Source organism: Mastomys coucha, unplaced genomic scaffold (genome assembly GCF_008632895.1).
Source record: "Mastomys coucha isolate ucsf_1 unplaced genomic scaffold, UCSF_Mcou_1 pScaffold5, whole genome shotgun sequence".
NCBI lineage: Eukaryota > Metazoa > Chordata > Mammalia > Rodentia > Muridae > Mastomys > Mastomys coucha.
Genome location: NW_022196911.1, coordinates 103,225,018 through 103,250,478, shown reverse-complemented (window position 1 = coordinate 103,250,478; position 25,461 = coordinate 103,225,018). Strand labels below are relative to the sequence as shown.

At 45.2% G+C, this 25,461-nt stretch overlaps 1 protein-coding gene across 11 annotated transcripts in view; it reads left to right on the top strand.

The window, feature by feature from the left end:
• Bptf (bromodomain PHD finger transcription factor) overlaps positions 1–22,942 on the top strand; it is an 84,386-nt gene extending 61,444 nt beyond the window's left edge. For 6 of the 11 annotated variants that reach the window (XM_031354450.1, XM_031354448.1, XM_031354446.1 and 3 more), the window contains 10 exons: positions 2,440–2,659; positions 3,279–4,168; positions 5,308–5,390; positions 5,593–5,818; positions 8,653–8,996; positions 11,224–11,397; positions 12,079–12,271; positions 13,688–13,772; positions 15,954–16,140; positions 20,164–22,942. In XM_031354450.1, the coding sequence (XP_031210310.1) occupies positions 2,440–2,659; positions 3,279–4,168; positions 5,308–5,390; positions 5,593–5,818; positions 8,653–8,996; positions 11,224–11,397; positions 12,079–12,271; positions 13,688–13,772; positions 15,954–16,140; positions 20,164–20,200 (2,439 nt within the window). In that variant the 3' untranslated portion in view covers positions 20,201–22,942. The remainder of the gene's footprint in view (positions 1–2,439; positions 2,660–3,278; positions 4,169–5,307; positions 5,391–5,592; positions 5,819–8,652; positions 8,997–11,223; positions 11,398–12,078; positions 12,272–13,687; positions 13,773–15,953; positions 16,141–20,163) is intronic. The other 5 variants (XM_031354452.1, XM_031354451.1, XM_031354453.1 and 2 more) reach the window with 3 other exon arrangements.
• The last annotated feature ends 2,519 nt before the right edge of the window (positions 22,943–25,461 follow it).

The window sequence follows — 25,461 nt, the reverse complement described above, 5'->3', positions numbered from 1 at the left end:
CACTAGCCTGAGGACTTGTTGTGTTGTCTATACACAGTAGTGCAGAGACAGTCTCCAGTAGAGCATTGGCCGACTGGCATTTGCAGCAGAGAACAATAGCAACCCTCTCTCAAAACAAGTTGGTAGAAAAGGACTGGAACCTGAGGTTCTCACCTGAACTCCATATGTAGGTAACCCCACCTCAAGGCGCATGCACACCAGATATATATTTTTTTACTTAGTACAGATCAACAACAGATTAAGTCCAGGACTGGGCATATATATAGCTCAATGGTGGAGAATTTGCCTAGCAAGTGTGAGGCCACTCGTTCAGTTTTCAGCAAAGTGCACATGTAAACGCATACATGAAAAGGGAAAAGCCAGGAGCAAAAAGATCAACTGAGCTTGAAGAAGAGGGAAGATATTTAAGTGTTCAAAGCACAGAAAATCCCACTGGACCTTGAGAGCAATCTGTATTATAGCCATCTACCTAAGAGGTTGCTCTAAACTGAATGTTTTTCTAAAGGAAGGATTGCCAGGGGGTCAAGGGAAGGCTCTTGCACATCTAGCAAAAGTATAACCATGTTAGTTAAGCCATTTCTAGCAGTCTTGATGCTCTCTGTAGGATTAAAAGTATGCATGCTTGAGGGATTGGAGTATCTCCTGTTGGTGTGAGTAAAGTGTGCACTGGAACAGATACAGCGGCAGGTTCTTACAGATTCTTATCTGTAAGAATCAGTAACACAGAGCAACCGAATGTCTGGGTGGTAATCACTACAGGATAGAAATGAGCTAACTACGACTTTACGGAAGTGGCCTCACGAATAAAATGCTGCAGTCAGGTTTTTTAATTTTATTTTTTTAATTTTTATTTTATGTATATGGGTATACTGTAACTGTCTTCAGACATAGCAGAAGACTGTGTTGGATCCCATTACAGATGGTTGTGAGCCACCATGTGGTTGCTGGGAATTTAGGACTTCTGGAAGATCAGCCAGTGCTCTTAACCATTGAGCCATCTTTCCAGCCCTACAGTCAGGATTTTAAAACAAGTATATACAATATGGTTACTACATGTATATAGGATTTAGAAACTGGCAAAACAAAGCATATTGTAATAATTATATAAAGGTGGTAATATTCTAATGTTTAAACCTTAAGGACAGCCCTTTCCTCTAGAGAAAGCACTTCATTCAGAGCACAGCACATTCTTGTGCACAGGTGTCATCACGGCGTTGTTTTGTAACTATTACTCAAATCTGGCGTTTATTGTGTTTTGTTTTTTGTTTTGGTTTTTGGAGTCAGGGTTTCTCCGTGTAGCCCTGGCTTGTCCTAGAACTCACTCTGTAGACCAGGCTGACCTCGAACTCAGAAATCTGCCTGCCTCTGCCTCCCAAGTGCTGGGATTAAAGGCGTGCGCCACCGCCCGGCTAAATTTGTGTTTGTATAGTTTTGGTCATATACAGAATGTGTATTTCTTAGGAAACACAATCTCATAGGAAGGAAGCAAAAGTGTGTGGAGCAGAGGGCATGCTTCCTAGCATGGAGAGCTGTCTGCTTCCTAACCCTGTGCCTGCAGCAGTCAAGCTTGCTTCACTACTCGGTTTGAAACAGAAGCGTCTAGACATGTAGAATCCCGGGCTTTTGGTTCCCATTTTCGTAAGTCCTAGACCTTAGTGGTTCCCCTGACTCTTGTATTCTCACATTCTGTTTCTAGACCATGAAGAAGCAGATTCTGTTTGGTGGTAGCATGCCTTCCCAGTCAAAAGCCCTGGATTCAGCCATTTTGGAACACTTAACATAGTGCATAGGATGTTTGACATGTTCATACTGCACAAGAACAAACTCAAACCCCACAGCACCTGCTCACTCCTCTCAGTACCTTTAAGCAAGGGACTTTTTCTTCTTGTGGTTCTAAGGATTGAGTTAAGGCCATGAGGATTGCAGACTGGCTCTGCTGCAGAGACACTGTCCCAGCCCTTGGTTTTCTGAGGCAGGGGGTTAATATGTAGGCCAGCCTACCTTTAACTGTGTGCAACTATACCTCGATGCACCTTGCTGCTTCTAAGTTACTAAGAATGATTGATTAGGTTATAGGGCAAGATTTGCTCTGCCAAGCCACTGAGTCTCACTGTGTGAGACTGGAATGAGACTACATGTAAAGATGTTTGAGAAGTATAAAAGGACGTTAATAAAAGTGTTTTAAAGTAAGAATTAGGTGTAATGGCTTAAGTCATGGTGGGTTCCAGGTTATCCTGGATACCAGTGAGAGCCAAACTCACAAAATTTAGTTAATTAGTTAATTGATTGATTGAAATTAGAGTTTTGACCTGAACATGATAGCTCTAACGTATATTCCCAAACTTGGGAAATAAGAGTGAGTTTTTTTCCCCTGGGTTTCTTGAAGGTAAAGGTATAATTTGAACACCGCATATTCCATGTTGTCTGCTTTTCCCACAGGGAGGCAACCAAGGTTTAACAGTAGTGATTCAAGGACAAGGACAGACTACTGGACAGTTGCAGTTGATACCTCAGGGGATGACGGTCCTTCCGGGGCCAGGGCAGCAGCTCATGCAAGCCGCAATGCCGAATGGCACTGTTCAGCGCTTCCTCTTTACCCCACTGTCCACATCGGCCACGCCCACCAGCAGCAGCAGCCCTGCCAGTGCTGCGGCAGCAGGTAGAAGGGCTGGGGCCATGCCTGTTGCTGGGTTCGCAGATCGCACAGGGCCCGGTACTCTGCCTCCAGCCAGCATAACAGTGGCATAGTCAGCTTCTGTGCTTCATGCCTTGTTTCTACACTCACTTCCCAATCAAAACAAAGCAAAAGTAATCAAAAGGTGGGAGGAGCAGAATAATGGATGCCACAATCCCTGTGCCTGCACTCCTGCTCCAGCCATGGTGGCGCCCTGGAGATGAGGGCTCCTCAGGGAGACCTGTGCTTGAGAGCTGCGGGCCCAGACCTCTTTGTCAGCCTCCTACAAGCGCTCAGTGCCTGCTACCGTGCTCTGGCAGATGAGTGACACTTGACGGGGGCTTCCAAGCACCCAGCTGATACACACAGAAGACACACAGGGAATGGTCCCAGCTCCCCAGCTGACACACACAGAAGACACACGGGGAATGGCCCCAGCTCTGAGCTGAGCAGTTGCCAAGGCAGAGCGCACCTGAGTACAAGGCTTACATCTTCTCTACTGAAGGGCAGCATTCCTAGCTTCAGGAAGTTCTTTTGAGGCTCTTCTTTCACCATTGTCTCCCATTCTCACATCCGTAAACCATTTTGTCTTTCTTTTTTGCAGGCTCAGGGGAACAAAAACAGAGTAAATTATCACCCCAGACCCAGGCACAACCAGCCACAACCCTGGCACCAACTCAGCCATCAAGTGTGAGTCCTGCAGAAGCCCAGCCACAGCCTGCTCAGCCTGCTGCAGCACAGCCCCAGCCCCAGCCCCAGCCCCCAGCTCAGCCTGAAGTCCAGACCCAGCCCGCTGTCTCGTCCCATGTCCCTTCTGAAACACAGCCCTCCCAAGCACAGTCATCCAAACCCCTGGTCGCAACACAGTGTCAGCTTCAGAGCAGTGTACCAGGACAGTCTCCTGCTCGTGTCCAGAGCCCACCATTGACTCGAATACGTCCATCAACTCCATCCCAAGTGACTCCTGGACAGCAATCCCAGGTTCAGACTACAGCCTCACAGCCGATTCCAATTCCGCCCCCCACATCTCTGCAGGCACCTTCCCAAGGCCAGCCACAGTCACAGCCCCAGGTACAGTCTTCAACTCCAACTCTTTCATCAGGACAGACATTAAATCAAGTTACTGTTCCATCCCCATCCCGTCCTCAGCCACAAACACAGCAGCCACAGCCCCAAGTCATTGCTGGGCCTCAGCTCCAGCAAGTCCAGGTTCTCTCTCAGATCCAGTCGCAGGTTGTGGCTCAGACACAGGCTCAGCAAGGTGGTGTGCCCCAGCAAATCAAACTGCAGTTGCCCATTCAAGTTCAGCAAAACAGTGCTGCACAGACTCAGCATACTCAGAGTGTGGTCACAGTGCAGGCAGCCAGTGTGCAAGAGCAGTTGCAGAGGGTTCAGCAACTCAGGGATCAGCAGCAAAAGAAGAAGCAGCAGATAGAAATTGAGCGTGAACACACCCTCCAAGCTTCTAACCAAAGTGAAATCATTCAGAAACAGGTAAAGTCATTAAGTCAAAGCAGCATGTTCAGTAGTGAGTTATTGTGCTGTGCAGTAGACTTAGTGATCTGGGTGGGTTAGCGTTCCTAAAGAGACAGAGTCACTGGTGGGTAACCTTAGAAGAGCGGAAACACTGCTTGCCGACTCTGGTTTGGGACTCCTTATTGGACATGTAGCATCAGTGCTTATTAGAAACCACGTTTCCCTGGTAGAAAACTGAGTGCTGAGGCCACTATCACTGTGGAGCAATTCATCTGAAGTCATTTGATTTGCAAGTATCATTCCTTCATTTGCCTAGTGACTAAGCAAATTGTAACAGACAGTTCGTTTGCATTACTTGCCACTCCTTTGTAAAAATGTCTTAAATCCAGGTGTAGTTCCATGTAAGGTGGTGTCCTGTAGCATGGGCATCCTGGAGTGGTGTGGGTGCTGTGAGTCAAAACAGGCAGCCAGAGCTCTGCCAAGACAAAGCTGGTGCCCTGCAGTCTGACTAAGAACTATCCTGGCAGTAGCCATGTGCCCGGTCAGCACTGGCAAGAGGTCTTACTGCACACTGAAGCGCTGTGTGCTCCCTGAGCTGTATCCGAGTTAAAACTCATCTCTTTGTAGTCATCTGAGGTTGTTAGGACTAGACTCTGCCGTGCATGTGATTGTGAAGGTCTAAGTCAATATTTCTATGAACTTAAGTGCTCTGACATGTTCAAGTCCCATATCTTGCATTGTTTGAGCTGTCACCGGGACACCTCTCTTCCACATCTGTGTATGGGCAGGGACTCTTCAAAGTCTATGCTTGGTGCTAGCATAGTGGGTGGTGCCTACAGTGCATGAGAGTTGGGTGAAATCTGGGGCTGTGTTATTTACCATTTATTCTCAGACAACTTGGTTGATTTCTTTGTGTCTTGGTGTTTACTTGAAAAACTATCTCTGTGTTAGCATAGAGAATAAGCAATGTCAGGCTGGGCCTAATTCAGTATTTGGTGCATGGTGAGACCCTGGACCACCTGGCAGCTTTTATTCTGGTTGTATTAGTTAGCTGTCTCTCACCGGTTCAAACACTGTGTGTTGTTACTTCTTGCTGTGTGCTAACTTAACTGTGTCTGTTATAAAATGTGCATTTATGGATTTCTTTTGTTCTCAAGGTGGTGATGAAGCATAATGCTGTAATAGAACATTTAAAACAGAAAAAGACCATGACTCCAGCTGAAAGAGAAGAAAATCAAAGGTAGGGGAGTCCCAGGCACACTTGAGTCTGCATAGTTTGGGTTTGCTTTGGTCTTCCAAGTTCAGTGCCAGGAATGCTCATAGTCTGTTGCTCTCTGAAATTCTGCTCTCAGTTTGCACATCATCTAGGGGCGTAGACAAAGCGTGCCTTACTTTTCAGGGTGGAATAGACCCCATTACAGAGGTTGTGTGTTTTTCTCTAGAATGATTGTCTGTAACCAGGTGATGAAGTATATTCTGGATAAGATAGATAAAGAAGAAAAACAGGCAGCCAAGAAACGCAAGCGGGAGGAGAGTGTGGAGCAGAAGCGGAGCAAGCAGAATGCCAGCAAGCTCTCTGCTCTGTTGTTCAAACACAAGGAGCAGCTCAAAGCCGAGATCCTGAGAAAGAGAGCGCTCCTGGACAAAGAGCTACAGATCCAAGTGCAGGTGGGCTCAGAACCTGACACACTTTTTCTCCTTCCATCGTTGCTTAATCCGAAAATTCCAGCTTGCTTTCTAGAATTTACATTTGTGCTTGTAGCTTGGAGAGTAAAGGACATGCATTGCTTTGAGAAGGCGTCTCTTTTTGTCTTCCTGCGTTCAGTCCAGAGGCCTGAGCTGTCTTACTGTGCTGGATGAAGAAGATTCTGTGTGTGACTGTAGGAAAACAAGTACCTGCTTATAAAGACAAATTTTCCTAATGTAAAGGTGATCCAGTAGGCACTGCTAATACATCCATGCATATTCACACAGCTTTCGGGGTATTGAAAGCATCCCATAGGATACTTTGTACCCATCAGACCAAGAAACAACATTACATAACCTGGAAGCTTGAGGTTTTCCCACAGAAAGGAACAGCCAGCGCCAGGATCCAGGCTTTTCACTGGAGAAGGAAACACAAACCATAAGAAAGAAGGCAGGATTGTTATGTGTGATCCACTTATTACATTGACATCCCCAGGGTAACTATTAAAATCTATTACAGAATTAAGCTTGCCAGCAATTAGTATTAACACTGAGATTACATCTGTTGTCACGGTAGCCTGAGAAAGAGAAGCATTCACAGTAGAATCTGAAAATGTGTAAGCATCCCTCTGGTGCTGTGATCTAGTTCAGATAAGAGGGCTGTATACAGAGAGTCAAACATTTGCATCACAGCCTCACATATGACATTAAGAGGACTGTCCAGGGCCAGGGCAATGTGGTGCACACCTTTAACCTCAGCACTCCAGGGTAAAGGCACTCAGATCTCCCAGGTCAAGGGCAGCCTGATCTACAGAACAAGTTTCAGGACAGCTGGGTCTACATAGTGAGATCATGTCTCAAAATGAAAAAAAACAAACAAACAAACCAAAAACATACAATTCAAATACGTTAAAATTTTAAATACAAAGCAGAAAACACAAAAATATTGAGGAAAAAACACAACTGCTGTTTTTGGAATCTTGGAGGGCAGTTCCTAGAATGGTTTGTCCGTTCTTTCCTTTATCTTTTTATAAACATCTACATAAAGCTGACTGTGGATTATTTCAAACGGGATATCTGTTTAGCCTAGGACTGGCCTCAAATTCCTTGGTCTCCTACTTTAGCCCCTTGAAAGCTGGGATTGCAGGCCAGTGCCACCATGCCAGGGAAGGCTCTCCTCTGGAATCTGTAATCCTGTCCTGCAGGTCCAAGGATGCCATCTATCCAGTGAGCCCTACGGCTGCCAGAAACTGTATTCTGCAGTTGATGTGAGGGCAGCCTCAGGCTGAGGAGTTAGTGCAGCTATGAGGGTCAGAGGGCTCTCATCTTTGTGAGATAAGATGGATTAGCCTTTTAAAAGAGTGGGTCTAGCTCAGTACAACTCTGAGGTCAGTTGGAGTATGTTGGTGTGTTTGTTTTGGGAGAAGGAGCCTACTTTAGTTAAGTTCCTCGAGGCAGAAAAGTAAAGCAGCGATAACTGAACAGGTAGTCAGCCACATTGTCCTCACAGGAAGTGCTGAGTGTGAGTTCACTCAGCAGCTTTCTCCTGTTTTCCTTTGTGTTTTTTGAGACAGGGTTTCTCTATATAGTCCTGGCTGTTACGGAACAGCCAGGACTATATAGAGCCTGTGGACCAGGCTGGCCTTAGAATTCACAAGAGATTCATTCTGAGGTTATTGAGCCAAGAATCCTTTTGTTTTTGTTTGTTTGGTTGGTTGGTTGGTTGGTTGGTTGGGTCGGTTGGGTTGGATTGGTTTGAAGACAGGTCCCACCTCTGATTGTCTTGGAACTCAGTGGTTCTCAACCTTTTCAATGCTGTGACCCTTTAATACAGTTCTTCACTTTGTGGTGACCCTTAACCATATTATTTTTGTTGCTACCTCATAACTGTAATCTTACTACTGTTGTGAATCATAATGTAAATATTTGATAATCGATCCCTGTGAAAAGGGGTTGCAACCCACAGGTTGAGAATTACTGCACCATGTAAATCAGGCTGGCCTTGAACTCAGGAATCCTCTAACCTCTGCCTCCCAGGTGCTGGGATTAAAGTTGTGTGCCACTATACCTGACTTCTTTTGGTTATTTTAAAGGAAAATATAGTTAACTGTACTCTAGAAAGAGTGTGTGTGTGTGTGTGTGTGTGTGTGTGTGTGTGTGTGTGTGTGTCCGTCTGTCCGGGTAGATGGACCCTGGTGGGTCTGTCTCTGCCTCTCATCTCTGTAGGAATGCTGGATTCACTGGTTAGCTGTTGCATCTGCCTTTTTATTTATTCTGCTCATTGAACTCAGGCTTTTGTCACAAGCACTTGTACTCGTTGAATCATCTCAGGAACCCAGGATTTCAATTTATAGCCAAAGCTGTATAAAGAAAATAGTGTCTTTTGGATGGGTTGCTTGTTGGGGTGGGGTGGGAGGTTGTTTTGAGAGAGGGTCTCAAGTAGGCTAGGCTAGCCTAAAACTCATTATGTTACAGAGGAGACCTTTAACTTCTGACCCTCCTGTTTCCATCTCTTGAGTGCTGGGACTGCAAACCTAGTTAGAAAATAATATATTTTGTTGCATAGGTCTCCTATCTTAAACCTAAACAAAGCATGGTAAGCAAGGACAATTTATCTCTTTTTCTGTTCACTGCTGTCCAGAACCAGGCAGATCTCTGAGTTCAAGGACAGCCAGGGCTGCACAGAGAAACCCTGTTTTGAAAAACAAAAAGACAAAAAGAGGCTATTTGGCAAGTAGAGGTAATGTTCAGCTCCTGTCCAGGTTGCCCCATCCTGTAACCCTGCTGATCCTTTGTCTGTCTTCAACTGACCACAGGAAGAGCTGAAGAGAGACCTGAAAATGAAGCGAGAGAGGGAGATGGCCCAAGCGGTACAGGCCAGTGCTGCTGCAGTGCCCACACCCTCCGTACCAGCGCCAGTACCAGCACCTGCACCGGCAGCTCCTCCAGCTCCTCCTCCTTCTCCACCTCCCTCCACACACAGTCTGCCATCTGCAGGCCACCCCACAGCCACCCTGCCTGCCACTTCCCAGAAGAGGAAGCGGGAGGAGGAGAAGGACTCTAAGTCCAAGAGGAAGAAGATGATCTCCACCACCTCCAAGGAGGCCAAGAAAGACACCAGGCTATACTGCATCTGCAAGACACCCTACGATGAGTCCAAGTACGTGCCTACCCCCAGCTTAGGAATTGGCTGAGCAGTTGGCAGTACTGAGAGAGGGCGAGCGAGTGTGAGGCTGGGCTTCCTCAGATGCTTGACATCAGTGCAGTAAGGGTGTTGGTCCACATGCTCACGGGTCTTGCTTGTCCTCAGCCATGACCTTTTCTGTCAAAAACAAGCTTGCTGTGGCCTCTTTGCTTTCCCAAAGCTCTTTGTAGCCTTGCTCTACTCTGCCAGCACTGCATCTTGCAGAGGCTGCTGTCCCAGCTCTCCTGGCCAAAGCCCAGAGTCTGTCTTAGAATGGATGGCCCAAGGAGGCATCATCAGGTCCCTGGAAAAAAAGAAAAAAAGAAATTGCAAGTTAGTATTGTTGTCTACATTTCCACTATTTGTAATCAAAAGCAAAAAAAAAGAAAAATACATGAAGTATTCCTTTTAACCGCTTTGTGTGTTTCATACTCAAAACTTGATGAGCATGGCAATTGGAAGCTGTTTTTGACAGTCGTGACTTGTATTGGGTGACATGAATGAGATTTACAGTACCCAACAGTATAGCTGTGCTTTTAATACAGAGTTAGAAATTCTTACTGTCTGTGCATGTGGTTCTGTGGAGACCACCCCATGGGTCCTAAGTCACCATCAGTTTACAAATGTCAGATGGAAGCTCTGCTGGGAGACACTCAGCAGAGTGTGGCCATCTTCACGTCCCACCGTGTGTCCCTCATTGGTGATTATCCATCATGTAAGGCGACACCCTGCAGTCTGTACAAATGAGTGTGCCTCACTTTAAGTAAGATACCCTAGGGGATTCCTGAAACACGGTCACACTGAGGATGGGGACTTTAGATAAAGGCCAACTTCGGGCTGATACAACCTTCTTGAGATTCTGGCATTGCTTAAAATGAGGTGCACACATACATGTGCTCGTTCTGTTGAAACTGCCCATGATTTGTGGCTAGCTCACCTTTTTTTTTTTTTCAGTTTTCCATTGACATTTCCACACAGCAGGTTCATTCATCCCCTGTTGTAGCGTTTGCTGACATCTCAGACCAGACCAGCCTGGTTTGAGCATTGTGTCGCTAGCTTCTAATGAAAGTTATTAAAAATTGGAAACTCAGCCGGGCAGTGGTGGCGCACGCCTTTAATCCCAGCACTTGGGAGGCAGAGGCAGGTGGATTTCTGAGTTGGAGGCCAGCCTGGTCTACAGAGTGAGTTCCAGGACAGCCAAGGCTACACAGAGAAACCCTGTCTCGAAAAGAAAAAAAAAAAAATTGGAAACTCAGGTCCTGAAGTTCTTCCAGCGCACATAGCATCTTAAAGAGGCAACATTTGAAGGACCCCAGCAGGTCCTCACCTGAGTCAGGGAGTGTGCGCCTCACACTGCAAAAGAAAGGGTAGTCGTGAGGCATTCCCTCAGGTTAGAGTACTAGAGACAGCTTGGTAGAGGGTAGGGTACTAGTAGTTTCGAGGTCAGCCTGCTTACCTGTGAGTGACACAGGCCTGCGCAGCTCCCGCCAAGCCAGCGGGGACGTTTTAGAGAGCTGCTGAGGCTTTTCCCCAGGACCCTATGTCTAAGCCTGGGCTCCACCCCCCCACCCAACCCCCGCCTCCTTCACACACGCCCCTCCCCTCGCCAGGCTCTGTAAGCAGGAATGACTACATACATGGACCTCTCCTAGTTTCCTTGCTAGCACGTGTGACCATTGTCCTCTCCACCCGGCTGGCCTGCATGCTTCTATACTGTAACTTCTCCTTGGTGTTTGCGCTCTGTTTTGTTCCCAATTTTAGTTTGTGAGATACATTTTCAAACCTATCTAAGAAATAGCCCTGGTATTGAAATGGCTTCTGTAGAATAGGTTTGACAGATGTAAGTCTTTGATTCTTTGGCTTTGGTTTCTGTGCCTGTTACAGTTTCACACACATTCATTAAAAGGAAGCCATTACCATCCATGTGTTGTTATTTTTTTTTTTTCAAATTCCAGTATGTTTTAAGACCCATATTTCACTAAACAGTGTGTTTGTTGAAATGGATGAGTGTCGATGTACCCACCCTTGGTCCAGTGTCAGTGCTGTGTTTGCCACTGGTAGACTGGTTGCATTCAGGGTGTTTAGCAGACTCATTGCAGAAATTATCCTGTAAGAAAGTGAATCAGGGTAGAGAAGACAGATTTACATACCATGCAGCTCAAAATGACAACTACAGTGTCATTTTCATTGTGAATGCTTTTAGGTTCTATATTGGCTGTGATCTTTGTACTAACTGGTATCATGGAGAATGTGTTGGCATCACAGAAAAGGAGGCTAAGAAAATGGATGTGTACATCTGTAATGATTGTAAGCGGGCACAAGAGGGCAGCAGTGAGGAATTGTACTGTATCTGCAGGACACCTTATGATGAGTCACAGTGAGTTGATAAGAGCATCTGTTTGACAATTCAGGAAGCCGCATTGCTGCATTGGTCACTTACCTAAAAATGAAAAGCAGGGCCTCTCTGCTGTGTCTATACACCTATGTTACAAAGCCTTTCCGATTTTTCTCCTCTTTTCCCTCTTTCCCTCTTTCCCTCTCCTTCAAAATGTATGTTGCTTCCTAGTGAATGATTGAGTTGCATTGGGGGAAATGGGGTTGTAACAGTAGACTGGATTCTTCACTATGTCACAAAGTGCTGTTAGGAGAGCAGCCTGTGTCTGAAGCGTGCTCTGTACAGCTAGAGACGCACCCTTTGGGAGGAGCTGGGCTGTCAGTAGCTCACCGAGTTTGAACACTCATTTGATATGGGACTAGTTGAAAGATGTTTGGGGCCTTAGTTTGGGCTTTAACAATCAATCAAATGTTTCACACTTTTCTTCAGATTGGTTCCCCATTAGCACACAGTACTTTTTAATATGTTTACAACTGTTCTTAACATCTAAAGTACTTGGTTAATACATCAGGATGTCACTCTCAAGAGCAGTAAACAGCCGTATGCTGAAATTACTGTATGCCCCGGGGGTTAGCCTGTGTTCAGTTGCATGATGGGTAAAAGGAAAGTCTGAACAGAAGCAGCCAGTCCTTTGGCCTCACATTTCCATTTTGGATCTTGCAGATTTTATATTGGCTGTGATCGGTGTCAGAATTGGTACCACGGGCGCTGTGTTGGCATCTTGCAAAGTGAGGCAGACCTCATTGATGAGTATGTCTGTCCACAGTGCCAGTCGACAGAGGACGCCATGACAGTGCTCACACCACTGACAGAGAAAGATTATGAGGGCTTGAGGAGGGTGCTGCGCTCCTTACAGGTGAGCCTGCTGACGACTATGTCTGACAGTGAAGCCATGCCTGCCTCACTGAGGATGCGGCTTTGAACCTCCCAGTCTCCAGTGAGCACACTTGGCTGTTTCCCAGTCCCCTGGAGTGAGGGGCTGGACAAAGTGCACCTTTGCACATGCTGGGAACATGAAGCTTACTGAAGGCACCACCTCCTCTGTTGCTCATCTGACAATGTCACACAGTCACAGGTTTCACTTCCGCAGTTGCTCACCTGACACTGTCACACACTGACATGCACCTCCACTGCTGCTCACCTGACACTGTCACACACTGACATGCACCTCCGCTGCTGCTCACCTGACACTGTCACACACTGACATGCACCTCCACTGCTGCTCACCTGACACTGTCACACACTGACGTACACCTCCGCTGCTGCTCACCTGACACTGTCACACACTGACGTACAGCACCACTGCTGTTCACCTGACACTGAAGAGAGTGTTCACCATTTGCTTTCACTTCAATTTTTACTCTTAAAGAAAACTGTATCACATAGGCATAGATGAGAAAGCTGGTTTGATTCAAGTCTGGCTGTTTTCTCACGAGAAATGAAAGGATAAGGAGGATTGGGAGTATTAGAGATGGGTGTCAAGACCAGACATTATATTAAATGTCTGCTGTCGCCACAGTCACAGAGTCAGGAGAGCTGGGAAGGAAACCCCAGTCAGTGCCTGGCACGGTGCTGTTTAACATCCTTCTCTACCACCTCGCTACCCAGCAGAGAGAACATCCAGCAGCCCACAGCTGGCGGGTCATCACATAGGAACCAGCTTGTGGTTTTCATGGCCCTCCCGCTGGTGCCCCACTCCTGTCACCAAGGGCCTCAGAGCTACTTTGGAGGGTGGTGACTGCAAATCATGCTCACTTAAGAAAATCTGTGGGGCTGGTGAGATGGCTCAGCGGGTAAGAGCACCGACTGCTCTTCCAAAGGTCATGAGTTCAAATCCCAGCAACCACATGGTAGCTCACAACCACCCGTAATGAGATCTGGCGCCCTCTTCTGGTGTGTCTGAAGACAGCTACAGTGTACTTACATATAATAAATAAACAAATCTTAAAAAAAAAAAGAAAGAAAAGAAAATCTGTGACTGTCACCCAAGTCACCTTGTGTTGACAATTTTACTTCGAGAATGTAAAGCTCACTTGAATTTTCAGGGTTTGTTGATCCAGTGAGGCAGCTAAATAACAGCAGTGTGTGTGTGTGTGTGTGTGTGTGTGTTTGTGTGTGTGTGTGCGCGCGCACGCGTGTGTGTATGTGTGCGTGTGTGTGTGTATGCGTGTGTGTGTGTGTGTGTGTGTGTGTGTGTGTGTGTGTGTGTTTTGGTATGTGTTTGTGTGTGAGTGATTCCACTGACAGCTGTGACACTTGTTCTCTGTTGTAGGCCCATAAGATGGCGTGGCCTTTCCTTGAACCTGTAGATCCCAATGATGCACCAGATTATTACGGTGTTATTAGAGAGCCAATGGGTAAGTGCTTGAACTGAATAGGAAGATGCATTTCACAAGTCTTGGCAATGCTCTGTCATCCATGAAGCTGATAAGAGCATCTTGGCCGTGTGCAGGCAGCAGTATAACTGTGTCAGTCACTTTGGATGCTTACTTGAGGTATCTTTTGAAGCTGGGTTTCGTAGGTACGTAGTCCAGGCTGACTCAACGCTGGAGTGCACCTTCCAAGTGCTGAGCTTAAAGGAAGCCACCACCAGCTGGGACTATCTATTAAACATACATATGCATGCCTTTGAACCAGAAGCTTAATGTGGAGACAAGTGTATATTCCTCTACAGTGTTTGATGGCCAGACACTGGAAATGAGCAACCTGTTGACCCAGGAGCCTCTGCGTCAGACCGTGTATGAGCAGAGAGCTGTGCAGCTGTACAGTGAGTGCAGTCAGTGAACCCAGCCTGGTGCACAAGCAGCTCCAGGGGCTGGCGGTGGAGACCCTTCTTTCTCCAGGAGAGCAAACGCTAGGAGAGCAACTCTCACTGAAGGAAGCAAGAGGGGTAGCTACATGGGGTCATATTTCAGAATACCGTACCAGCTGGAGAGGTTCCAAAACTAAAGCAAAAAAACTTGTAAACGTGTGAAGCAGTTCCTTTAGCTGATAGAAGGATTGTGTTTTTAAAGCCAGCAGAGTATTCTCAAAGAGGCGAGCGAGAACACGGAGAATATTGGGAGGGAGACTCAGAGCCATCTGAGGGCTGAGCGGTAGTGCAGCGGTAGAGTGCCTTCCACACTTGAGACCCAGGATAGTCCAGGTGTTGGTTTCTTCAGAATAATGATTCTGATGACTTTGTGTGGTCTAGAAGTTGAATTTACTGGAGCTGGAGAGGTGGCCCAGGAGGTAGGACAGCTGGGGCTCTGCCAGCCTACCTGGCTTCAATTCTCACCATCCAGATACATGGTGGCTGACATCATCTGTAACACAAAGGGTCTGACTGGTCAAGTTCTCCCCAGTGCCTCCTGCTTGGCACACGTATGGGATTGAAGAAACTGAATAGTTCTTAATTTAATTTTCAAGACAGGGCTTCTCTGTATAGCCCTGGCTGTCCTGGAACTCACTCTGTAGACCAGGTCGGCCTCGAACTCAGAAATCCACCTGCTTCTGCCTCCCAAGTGCTGGGATTAAAGGCGTGCACCATCACTGCCTGGCCAACTTCAACTTTTAAAATTATTTTTGTCTTGTGGTGTTTGGGACAGAGTTCATTCTGTAGTCCAGCTTGTCCTCCATCTCCCACTCCACCAATCCTCCTCATGAGAGCCCAGCGTTCTGGGCTGGCAGCTGTGAGCTACCACTCCTATCTTCTTCAAAGAACTAGGGTGCTCTCCTGTGTCTTTCCGTTTGTTAACACAAAACAATGTCAAGGGCATACAGAGCAACAAAACATCATGAAAGAAAGTAAAAGTTACCCATCTATGTCTGGGTTTTAAACTGTAAATATTATATTCTAGTCATCCCCCACTCCCTTATTGTTTTGAAATAGGGTCACACTCTATAGTCCTGGATGCCCAGAACATATAATCCTCCTGCCTCAGCCTCTTGGGCGCTGGGATTATTGGTACCCACCATTCCCAGACACTGTTTGTTATTTTAGTCTACTTTTAAAAGATAAAGACAATTTCTGCTGGACATAGTGGCATATCCCTTTAATCTCAGCATTTGTAACACAGAGGCAGATCTCTGTGAGTTCTAGGATAGCCAGAGCTATATAGAGAAACCTTGTCTCAAAACAAACAAACAACAACAAAATAAACAAAAAAATACTTTCATATGCATAGAACCAATTGGCAAGGTTTTCTTTACTGTAAAGCAATTGAATGAATGGATATTGTTCTGTGTAGTTAATTAAATATGAAAGAGCCTTAGCAGCAGCCAGGATTACTGTCTTAGAAGCCAAAGCAGAACATTCCTCATGAATGGCAAACTAGCCTGCAGACTCAGAGTAGCAGTTTCAGAAAGATTCAACAGAAACAAAAAAAAAAGAAACAAAAAGAAACAAAAAAAAAAAAAAAAAAAAAAAAAAAAAAAAAAAAAAAAAAAAAAAAAAGATTCAACAGAAACACATGTTGAGTTCATGGGAGCTACAGGCCAGGATCACACTGGGGAAAACCTTAAGGCTTTGAAAATATTTTATGTTTTGTGTTTTTAAGACCTTGCCACCATGGAAGAAAGAATACAAAACCGATATTATGAAAGGCTGACAGAGTTCGTGGCAGATATGACCAAAATTTTTGATAACTGCCGTTACTACAATCCCAATGACTCCCCTTTCTACCAGTGTGCAGAAGTTCTTGAAACATTCTTTGTACAGAAACTAAAAGGATTCAAGGCCAGCAGGTAAGCATGGGTGTTCAGTATCCTGAACTAAGTCACTCTTCAAACTCTATACTGTTCTACTGAAGGATCAGCCAGTGGAGTGTTCATAGTAAGTTGTTCCTTCAGATAAGAGATATTATTCCTACAAAGTCAAGACTACAACATTACACTAGGTGCAGCAGTCAGAGGAGTTTGTGAGTTTGAGACCAGCCAGGTCCATACAGAGAGTCCCAAGGCCCGACTGTTCTACATAGCGAGACTATGGCATTTGTTTGTGGTCTGCTCTTGAGGATGGGAGCAGACAGTAATGAGAAAGGCCTGTATCTGTTAGTGTGGTTAAAATGATGTTGCTTTGTGGAGTCTGTCTGCAGCACTTGTGATGGGTAGGGAGAGCTCCTGCTCTCCTCCAGGGGAGGGCCAGCAAGAGGGCTTTAATGCTGTCCTGAAGTTATTTGAGCTGCAGCTTAGAAATCATCAAATGCTGGCTTTCTAGGTATTTTTCTAGGCTGTGCTAAACTGTAATTCCTCAGTTTTTCTAATCCATAAAAACATTGAGCAACTCTCCAGGAACTTTGTTATTGTGACCTTCATTCCCTTCTGTTTTTCAACTTCAGCCCCCATCTCAAGCCCATGAAGTTCTTCCTCCTGCAGAGCTTGGTGCCTCTCAGGTGCTAAGAGCCCTATCACTGCTCTGTTCTGTAGCCTTGAGGATCATCACTCACCATCCCACATTCCCACCTGCTCAGTCAGCCCTAGACAGTCATATCATATAGACCTGGGATGTGCTGGGGACCTGGACCTCTGGGTATCATCTAAAATATCCTTAAAAGATTCCATCCTGAGTATTAGAGTCAGTGTTTGAGCCCAAGGTGAAGCTCAGGGACAGGGCGAGCATGTGTTCTCGAGGCTGGGTGCACACACCAACCAGCACAGTACTCTGCCTCTTCATCTTCCTCCGAGCAAAATCTTGGATCTGTTTTGTATTTCTTCTCCCATAGCAAGAGCTGTATTTGAGACACAGTATAGGAGGAACGTTTTTAAAATATAAGCTCATAGTAATGAAGAGTACACTGAAATCTCATCAGTAGTTGGGAAAAGATCAGTTCATGAGTCCAGTGCAAACCTAATCCCAGAGAACTTCACATACGATAATTCTAAAGTTTAATAGAAAACCACAGAGAGAAGTAACCTGAGATCCTCGTATCTGTGGTACAAGGTAGGGCTGGCATCTCCCTCATGGAAGCCAACAAGGCTGCTTGCCTTACTACAGTGGGCAGGCCAGCCTCCCCTGATAAAGAATGGGCCATTCCCAGAATGTCACTCGGTACACTACAAAATTCATTCTTCATCTGAAGCTAGAGTATCTGGAACTCACAAGCCCATCAGTTAGCTCTGGACACATTACATACCTGCCATGTGGACACCCAGTCTGTAACCTGTTCTTCTGAAGGTTAGCTGATACCAAGGGCAGCCTGCAGGAAAGCATGCATTGGCAAAGGGAAGGTCCGGGGTAGGGCAGAAAAGTAGAGCCCAGAAAGAACAAGAACCTTTTACAGACAACACACCCTGAATCATGTCCCAAGGAACTGTCAAGTACACTGCATCTGCACCCTGGTGAACAGATTACTGAGAATAAACAATGCCTAAGATAGAAAGATTAGGAAAGAAAAAGTGTAAGCAATGAACATTTACATCATGAAAATCATTGGTGAAAAGTCCAGAAGATCAGAAAAGACAGGACATTAAAAGAGGCTTCCAGAAAGTGGAACAGAACACCTATGAGTAGCAAGGATTAGACTAATGACCAGTCTGCGTGGAAGAGGAGACTACATCCCAGTTCTCAGGAAACATGGTTGTCAGCTTAGTTGTGTACAGATATAAAACAGCTCAGAGTGAACACAGGACACTGTAATGCTGTAAGGAAAGAGCCTTCAGGGGTTACTGTACACGCTCTAGTAGAGATAAGCCTTGGGTGCCTGGCGTGGCAGCTCCTCCCTTGGTAGCACACATCTTTAATCTCAAAAAGCAAACAAGGATGTAGAAAAGAAAAGAAAATGGCCTTTGGTCTAGGAAACAGGAGGTCCCAGCAACTGGCTAAAGCTAAGGGACATTTATAGAGCCAGTGTGTGCAGCAAGTGTCCAGGTGGGAAGACAGTAGAGTATGCCCAAGATAGCAATGCCTAGGGAGAGAAAAGGGTTCGGCCATTAGATAATTGTCAGAGTCCAAAAAGCATCCCACTGGGAACTTAAAGAAAAAGCTAACTGAGGACAAGAATGCCCTGTCTCAGCAAATGCCTAGGTGCTGCAAGGAAAGGGCTTCGGCTTCTCAAGCAAGATAAGAGGGCTCAGAGAGGGAAGCAGAGGAGTGGGCAAGTGAGCCAAAACAAACAGTAGATGAGAAAGAGCCCGGAGGGAGTGCCCAGTGACAGAAGGAGGAAAAGACAGTGGCTCCAGGCCCAGGGGTCAGCGCAGAGCCACAGTTTCCTCACAAGAGTGCCTTCCCATCACACCTGCGAAGCTAGTCCTCTGATCAAATTTTTTTTTAAAGATTTATTATATGTAAGTACACTGTAGCTTTTTTAAGTGTCTTTTAAAACTTGGAAAACCACTTGGGCAGTGGTGGCACATGCCTTTAATCCCAGGCAGAGGCAGAGGCAGAGGCAGATGGATTTCTGAGTTCGAGAACAGCCAGGGCTACACAGAGAAACCCTATCTTGAAAAACCAAAAAAAAAAAAAAGGATTTGAAGAAGATACAAAAGTGTGTGTGTGTGTGATCAAACCCTGGGCTTCAGTAAGCTCACGTGGTAACATTGACCTCCAGACAGAAGTAAGGAACCACCCTCCGCTTGCCAACAAGTTTCCCGTGGCTCTCCATATAGTAAAGCCTTGGTGTGCATTTCGAACACCAGGGCTAAATTTAGAAGCTGGCTCAGCTGTGCTCAGTTCATTCCGTGTCATCCTTAACCCCTGCTCCATCCCGCTCCGTTCCTACAGTTACCCTGGCCACACTCCCTTTTTTTTTTTTTTTTTTTTTTTTTTTTTTTTTTTTTTTTTTTTGGTTTTTTCGAGACAGGGTTTCTCTGTGTAGCCCTGGCTGTCCTGGAATTCTGTAGACCAGGCTGGCCTCGAACTCAGAGATCCGCCTGCCTCTGCCTCCCAAGTGCTGGGATTAAAGGCATGTGCCACCACTGCCCGGCTGTCACACCTCCCATTTTTAATCTGTGATCTTCCAGATTGTGTGCACATTATTCTCATGCCTCTGTTCTGATTCATCATTTATACCATCCGTGTTTTCTTTTCTTACAGATTGTGATATCTTTAGTCTGAATTTTTAACTGGAATCAGAACTGGATGTTGGGGGTCACTGTTTATTCTACCACATGTTTACCTAATTAAAAATCCCCCTCCCAAAAGTTGAAACTAGCTAATATAATTTTTTAATGTTACCTACAGATGTGTAGATACATACGTATTTTATTCTGGCAGCCATGTTAGACAATGTTTAAGGAACTGTGACTGCCCGGGATGCTGTTCTTCACTAGTGCACTATAGAGTGCTGCGTTAGTCCTGCCACTGTACAATGATGTGCTCACTAATAGAAGCTGTGAATAAAAAGAGGAAGACTTCTAGACCTGAACAGAACAACGTGATGTTAATATTACTGCTGTCTTCTGATAGGGCTCCCCTCTCTGCATTGTTGTAAATAGACATATACTTTTTATCACAGTAATGCTTCTGGAAATGTCTTATTTGTCCCATTTGTTGAAAATGATGAAATCTTAATAAACAATATATTTGCTTATATATACATATATTTTTTAAACATTGGCTTTTTCTAGTGAGCTACCATGTTTACTATACAGTGAAAAGTTTTACTACTGTAGTTTAAATATTTCTTAAATGTTAGCTTTCTTCTATTTGCTTGCCAAGGATGAGGGAGAGAGTATAGCTGCCCCCTCAGGCTGCCCTTGGCATCCACACAGAGTATCATTGCTTCACAAATGAAGGGTGTTTAATTGTCCCCTTTTCTCTGTATTCTGTAGGTCTCATAACAACAAGCTGCAATCTACAGCTCCTTAGAACTCAGCATGTCACCTAAGCTAGGCACAGCAAGGCTGGCGGCTGAACTGTTTAAATTAAAGCGCCAGATGTTTTCAGTCAGGCTATCCTGACAAGACCGTAACCTCGTTCATATTGGTCACAACAGTCCAGTTGTATTCTTGGCCAATTTTGTCCAACGGACAAAGGAAAAGCAAAGTCAACGGCACCGTTGTCTTGTTGAGAGCAAATGGCTTTACTATTGTGGCAGAAGCAGGAAAACTGTTTATTGAGAAAAAGAAAAAGAAAAAGCAAGAAAAAAAAAAGATACTATGGGGTGAAGTGTGACTCCGTGGAAATGCCGCGTCTGCTCTTCAGTGAAGAAGCTGCTCAGAGTCTCACAGAAAACTCTCTGACTGTATTTATTTATTGTTGCAAAAAAAAAAAAAAAGACGCTTTTTTATTGCTGCCCTCATTTGTCAGCTAATTATTTTTTCTTATACAAATCCAGCCCTGGTTCCGTGTATCCACCCTGTATCTTATCATGATCCCTGTAGGTGAAGTACAAGGCGACCTCTGGGTGTCTTTTCTTTCTATGAAAGGAGCTGCTATGTACAATTGTGCACACAACTGGGAATCAACCATGACTTTACTGTTCACGGGAGACACAAGTGAAGCTTCCAGAAAGGCCGGGCTAAGCGGTCCTGGACTACGGACGTCATGGCCTTGAATATACCAGGACAAATTGTCATTTACTCTGCACCAGGCTAAATGAGCAAAATCTATTTGAAGGTATCTTGTTTGTAAACATTGTCAGATTCTAATTTTTTTCTTTTTGTATTAAAATTCAACTATGGATGTATATGAATCGAAATAAATGGAGATAATTTTTCTCCCACAGATGGAGGTCTCTTTGAATGTGCGCTATGATTACCTGTAAGCCTTTGTGGGGACGGGGCGGGGGAGAGACCAGGAATGACAGGCAGACCTGGATTTCTCCACAATAGCAGAGGCCCTTCCTTTCCTAAGTCCCTTGTCACCACATCAGAGAAAATCTCTAAGGAGCCTGCCCCATACATACATCGCTTGGTCATTCCTGTAATAATGGGAATATGACACAGTACAAGTTGCCTTCATCCCCACCTTCCGTAACTGTAGACAAATTCCCAATGCCAGGCAGCTCCCTGTGTGGGATGAAGGGCGTTTGCTGGCTGGGTTCCTTTGGGTTTGGTTTATTGCAGTAGAGCAGGGTAGAAGGTAGAGCAGACAGGCTTGCCCTGCATGTTCCTCCTGCGAGCGAGTGCTCTCACCCTCCCCTTCGAGCTGCTTGCTGTGTTGTGAAAACCAGCCGGAATTGGGTCAGGCCACCTCGCAGATGTTTTCCTAGATTTTGCACTAGTCCATATTAGCCTTGTCCTGCTGGGTTCTAGAATCTACCTAGTTGTTTGTTTGTTTGTTTGTTTTAAGGCCTTCTCTGTGCATTTGGTGTCGCCCTGCTATGCAAAGCCTTCCCCAGCCCTTAGTTTCTTGAAAGGAAACGGTGGCAACAGTTGGCAATTCTTTCTTATGACAGGCTCAGGTGTACAGGTTCTTCTGGGTTCACGTGCTCTGTTGAAGCCTACTCCATCTGTACATAAAAATGTCACTTTAGCCTGTGCTTACAGCTAAAGAGATATATCTGCTCAATATGGTAACAAAGTTTTTGCTTAAACTATTAAGGTGGAAGTAGTTAAATACAGGCTATTTTGTCCTTTTAGTTTACAAAAAAAAAAAAAAAGTTCCATGTTGTAAGCACTGTGCTGATGCAAGAATTCTACATCCCAACGAAACAGAGTGGTTCTGCATCTCCACAAGTACTCCTGTACTCTCTATTCATATAGCTAAGTATATATGGGCTTACTCACTTAAGCTTGTTGCAGCAAGAGCTTTCCTACCAGTGGGCAATAGATTGCTATGTTTTTAACAAATTGTAGCAAATTCTAAATAATCCTTTTTGTACGTAATAGGACATTTCATCCTACAAAAATAAAGTAATGTTTTTGACATTGGATTCTGTGCAGTTTCTAATGAAACAATGGCTGGTTGGGTCAATGTTTGTTATATTTTCTGAAGCTGTTGGCATTGCCAAGTTGTACAGAGAGGTGGGGGGTGGGTATGGGTTATGGATTTCTGAGACCAGGAAGATGTTAATTTCTTATTTGTGTACTTAATGGTATAAAGACTTTTGCAATTTCTATCATCATATAAAGACATTTTATAATTTTATCAGACTATAGAGTTTTAGTCTTTCAAAAGGAAATTTTGAAAAACGTACATTATTTCAAAAGCTGCTTTTCTACAAATCTCATGTGACATACTTCTGCTACTTAATAAAAGCATTAAGCTTCGGCAGACAAGTGGTCTGATGCGCATTTGTGATGCGGATAGGGCTCAGGCTCCGTGCCTATGAGTTGTATTTCTTTGCTTTGATAGATTTCTTTGGCTAAAAGTATTTTTTTAGCATTTCCTGTGCTCATCTCCAAATTCACAATTTAAGACCATTTCTTAAGAGATATTTTCGTAATAGCAGTAAGGCTTTTTTCTCCTGTGCAAATTCTTCAGGGTTTGTATTTACTGTCCTATGCTAGGTCAAAGAAATTGCGATCTTTTGGAGGTGTTTTCTACAGTAAAAATGACCTTTTTTCTATTTGGAGTGGCCTGGAGTGCTATGTAGGGACCCTGACCATGTGCTGCCTGTTTGTAACCTTTCGTCTTAAGATCTGCAAATAAAACTTCTTTCCCTGTCTCCGTCCATCTGTGTCAGGTCAGATCTCGGTTCTCGGGGTTCTGATGTAGGAGCCAGTCTGGTGGCTGCACACTCAGAATGGCATCCCTTACCTTTGTTTGTTGTTGTTGTAAGTTTTATTTATTTTTATGGGTACAAGTGTTTTACCTGCATGTATGTATATGCACCATGTGTATGCCTGAAAGTCCTTGGGAGGCCAGAACAGAATACTGGATCCTTTAGAAATGGAGTTAGTTTACTTAAGCCACTATGTGGGTGCTGGGATCTGAACCCAGCTCTTCTTCAAGAGCAGCCAGTGATGTTAACTGCTGAGCCATCTCTCCAGCTCCCAGAATTCACTTTTTTTTCCTGGTGGGGGCAGGTTTTCAGGCAGTGTCTTTAACTTGAAGTGTTGTTCTCTCCTGAACGAAGTAATGGCTAATGGAGGTGGGAGAGGTGGCATAAAGGACACTGGGAGGAGAGGCCTTGGCATCTGGAGCAGTTTGAGTTTTTAGATACACAGAATGAGCTTCTGAGAATAGCACACCCCTTGATCCAACACAAACCAAATTTCAGCTGACAAAGTGCTGTGTTTTCAGACTAGAAGAGACCATGCACAAGTCAAGTGGGTGCCCTGAAAATGGCAGGCAAGAAGTCTTGCACATAACATTCAGGTGGTTTCAGAAGAACCCTGCAAAATGCCATAGGATGTCCTAGAGACTGATTTGGTTTGGTTTGGTTTGGTTTTTTTGGTTTGACAGGGTTTCTCGGTGTAGCCCTGGTTGTCTTGTAACCTCTGCCTCCCAAGTGCTGGGATTAAAGGCATTCACCATCACTGCCCAGCTAGAGACAGTTTTTAAAAGCTAGTATTATACCAAAAGGGGACAGGGAGTTGTCTTACAGACCTTTTCCTACCAAAAGAAAAAAAAACATGTCCTTTTCTCCTCCTTAAGTCACAGCTTCATGTGAAGGACAGATGCTGTTGAATTCCTCCTGAAGGCAACTGAGGAGGAGTTTCTTGCTGAGGGACTGCTGTGTACATACATGGGCACAAAAGGCCCTTCAGTCTTTTGGAGCACTGATCCATGAAAAGGGTGGGGGTGGGGCTAAGGGAATCTATCAATGGGGAAAAAGGATTAGAGACAACAATGATTTGCTCATTAAATTTTTCTATAAAATTAGAAATTACATCCAAGGTCCTGTGTGAATATTTGGAGAAAAAAAAAAGATTCTTCCCACCTTTTTGCTAGGCTGGGATCCCCAGGGTTCTTTTCTGTCTCCTTTTCTAGTCTCTAGCCCATGGCTAACGGACCTTGACCGAGCCTAGCTAGCCTTCCCTTGCAGATCCAGCCTTGAATGATGGCTTTCACTTTTATCCAGGCAGTCTCTGCAACGAGTGGCCTGGCCTCCAGGGATATTGAACCTGAAGGTCTGGTGTTTGCTTTCATGTCTATGTGTCTGCAGGGAGGTGTGTGGGCAGCCGCCCCTAAGGGAGGCAGAAGAGGGTGTAAGGTGCCCTAGAGGTACAGGGAGGTGAGAGCTGCCTGGCATGGATGCTGGGAACTGGACTCCAGTCCAGGCAAAAGCAGCAGGGATCGTAACAAGTCAAGCCCCCACTACCCCTTTCTGGAACAGGGTCTTGTGTAGCCCAGGCTGGCCTCACCTATGTAGCCAAGGATGACTTTGGTCATCCTCTGCTTCCTGAGTGCTAACATTACAGGCTTAACTATCATACTTAGCATTCCAAAGAAAAAAATATGTTTAAAGAATTTGGACACATTTCACCTTTGGAAAATTCTCTAAGAGGTCTTAAACAGGATGTATGATACAGTTACAGAGAGCCTGCAAGACCTTTTGCTCATCCCACTCCGGCTTCCGTAGTAAGTCCCAGCCAAAGGCTACATGTGACTTTTCTCTCCAACCAAAGGATACCAAAGGGTGGGGGAAATTCTTAGTAAAGCTTTACCACAAAATAGAACCTCTCAGCTTTATTTATTAATGTGTCCCATGTCTGAGGCCAAAGAGGCAACAGTTGCCATACTGCACATGTCTCTTCCACTACCACCCCCAGAGAGGCACTCTGTAGCCCAGGCTGCCCACCTGCCTCTGCCTCTCAGGTGCTGGGGATACTTCACCCAGTATCCTTTTTGAGACTGTTTCGTGTAGCTTAGGTTAGGTTGAACTCTTGACACACACACACACACACACACACACACACACACACACACACACCTCGGACTCCCAAGCACACTGCCATGCTTGGCTACACATTTTGTCATAAGCTGTTGCTGCTTTCTTCCCAGCCAGCTCCAGTGTTCCTTTCCTCCCTTCGACAGCCTTCATGCATGCCGTTCTCCCTCCGGCTCTGACTGGCCTGGAATTCACAAATATCCACCTGCCTCTACCTCACCAGGGCTGGGATTGAAGGGTCATGCGTTCTTAGTGTCTATTCACAGCACTTCCGATGAACAGAAATACAGCTTGCACCTCTGAAAGGAAAATCAGTATGTCCTTGTGGACACTAGTACAAAATCATTAA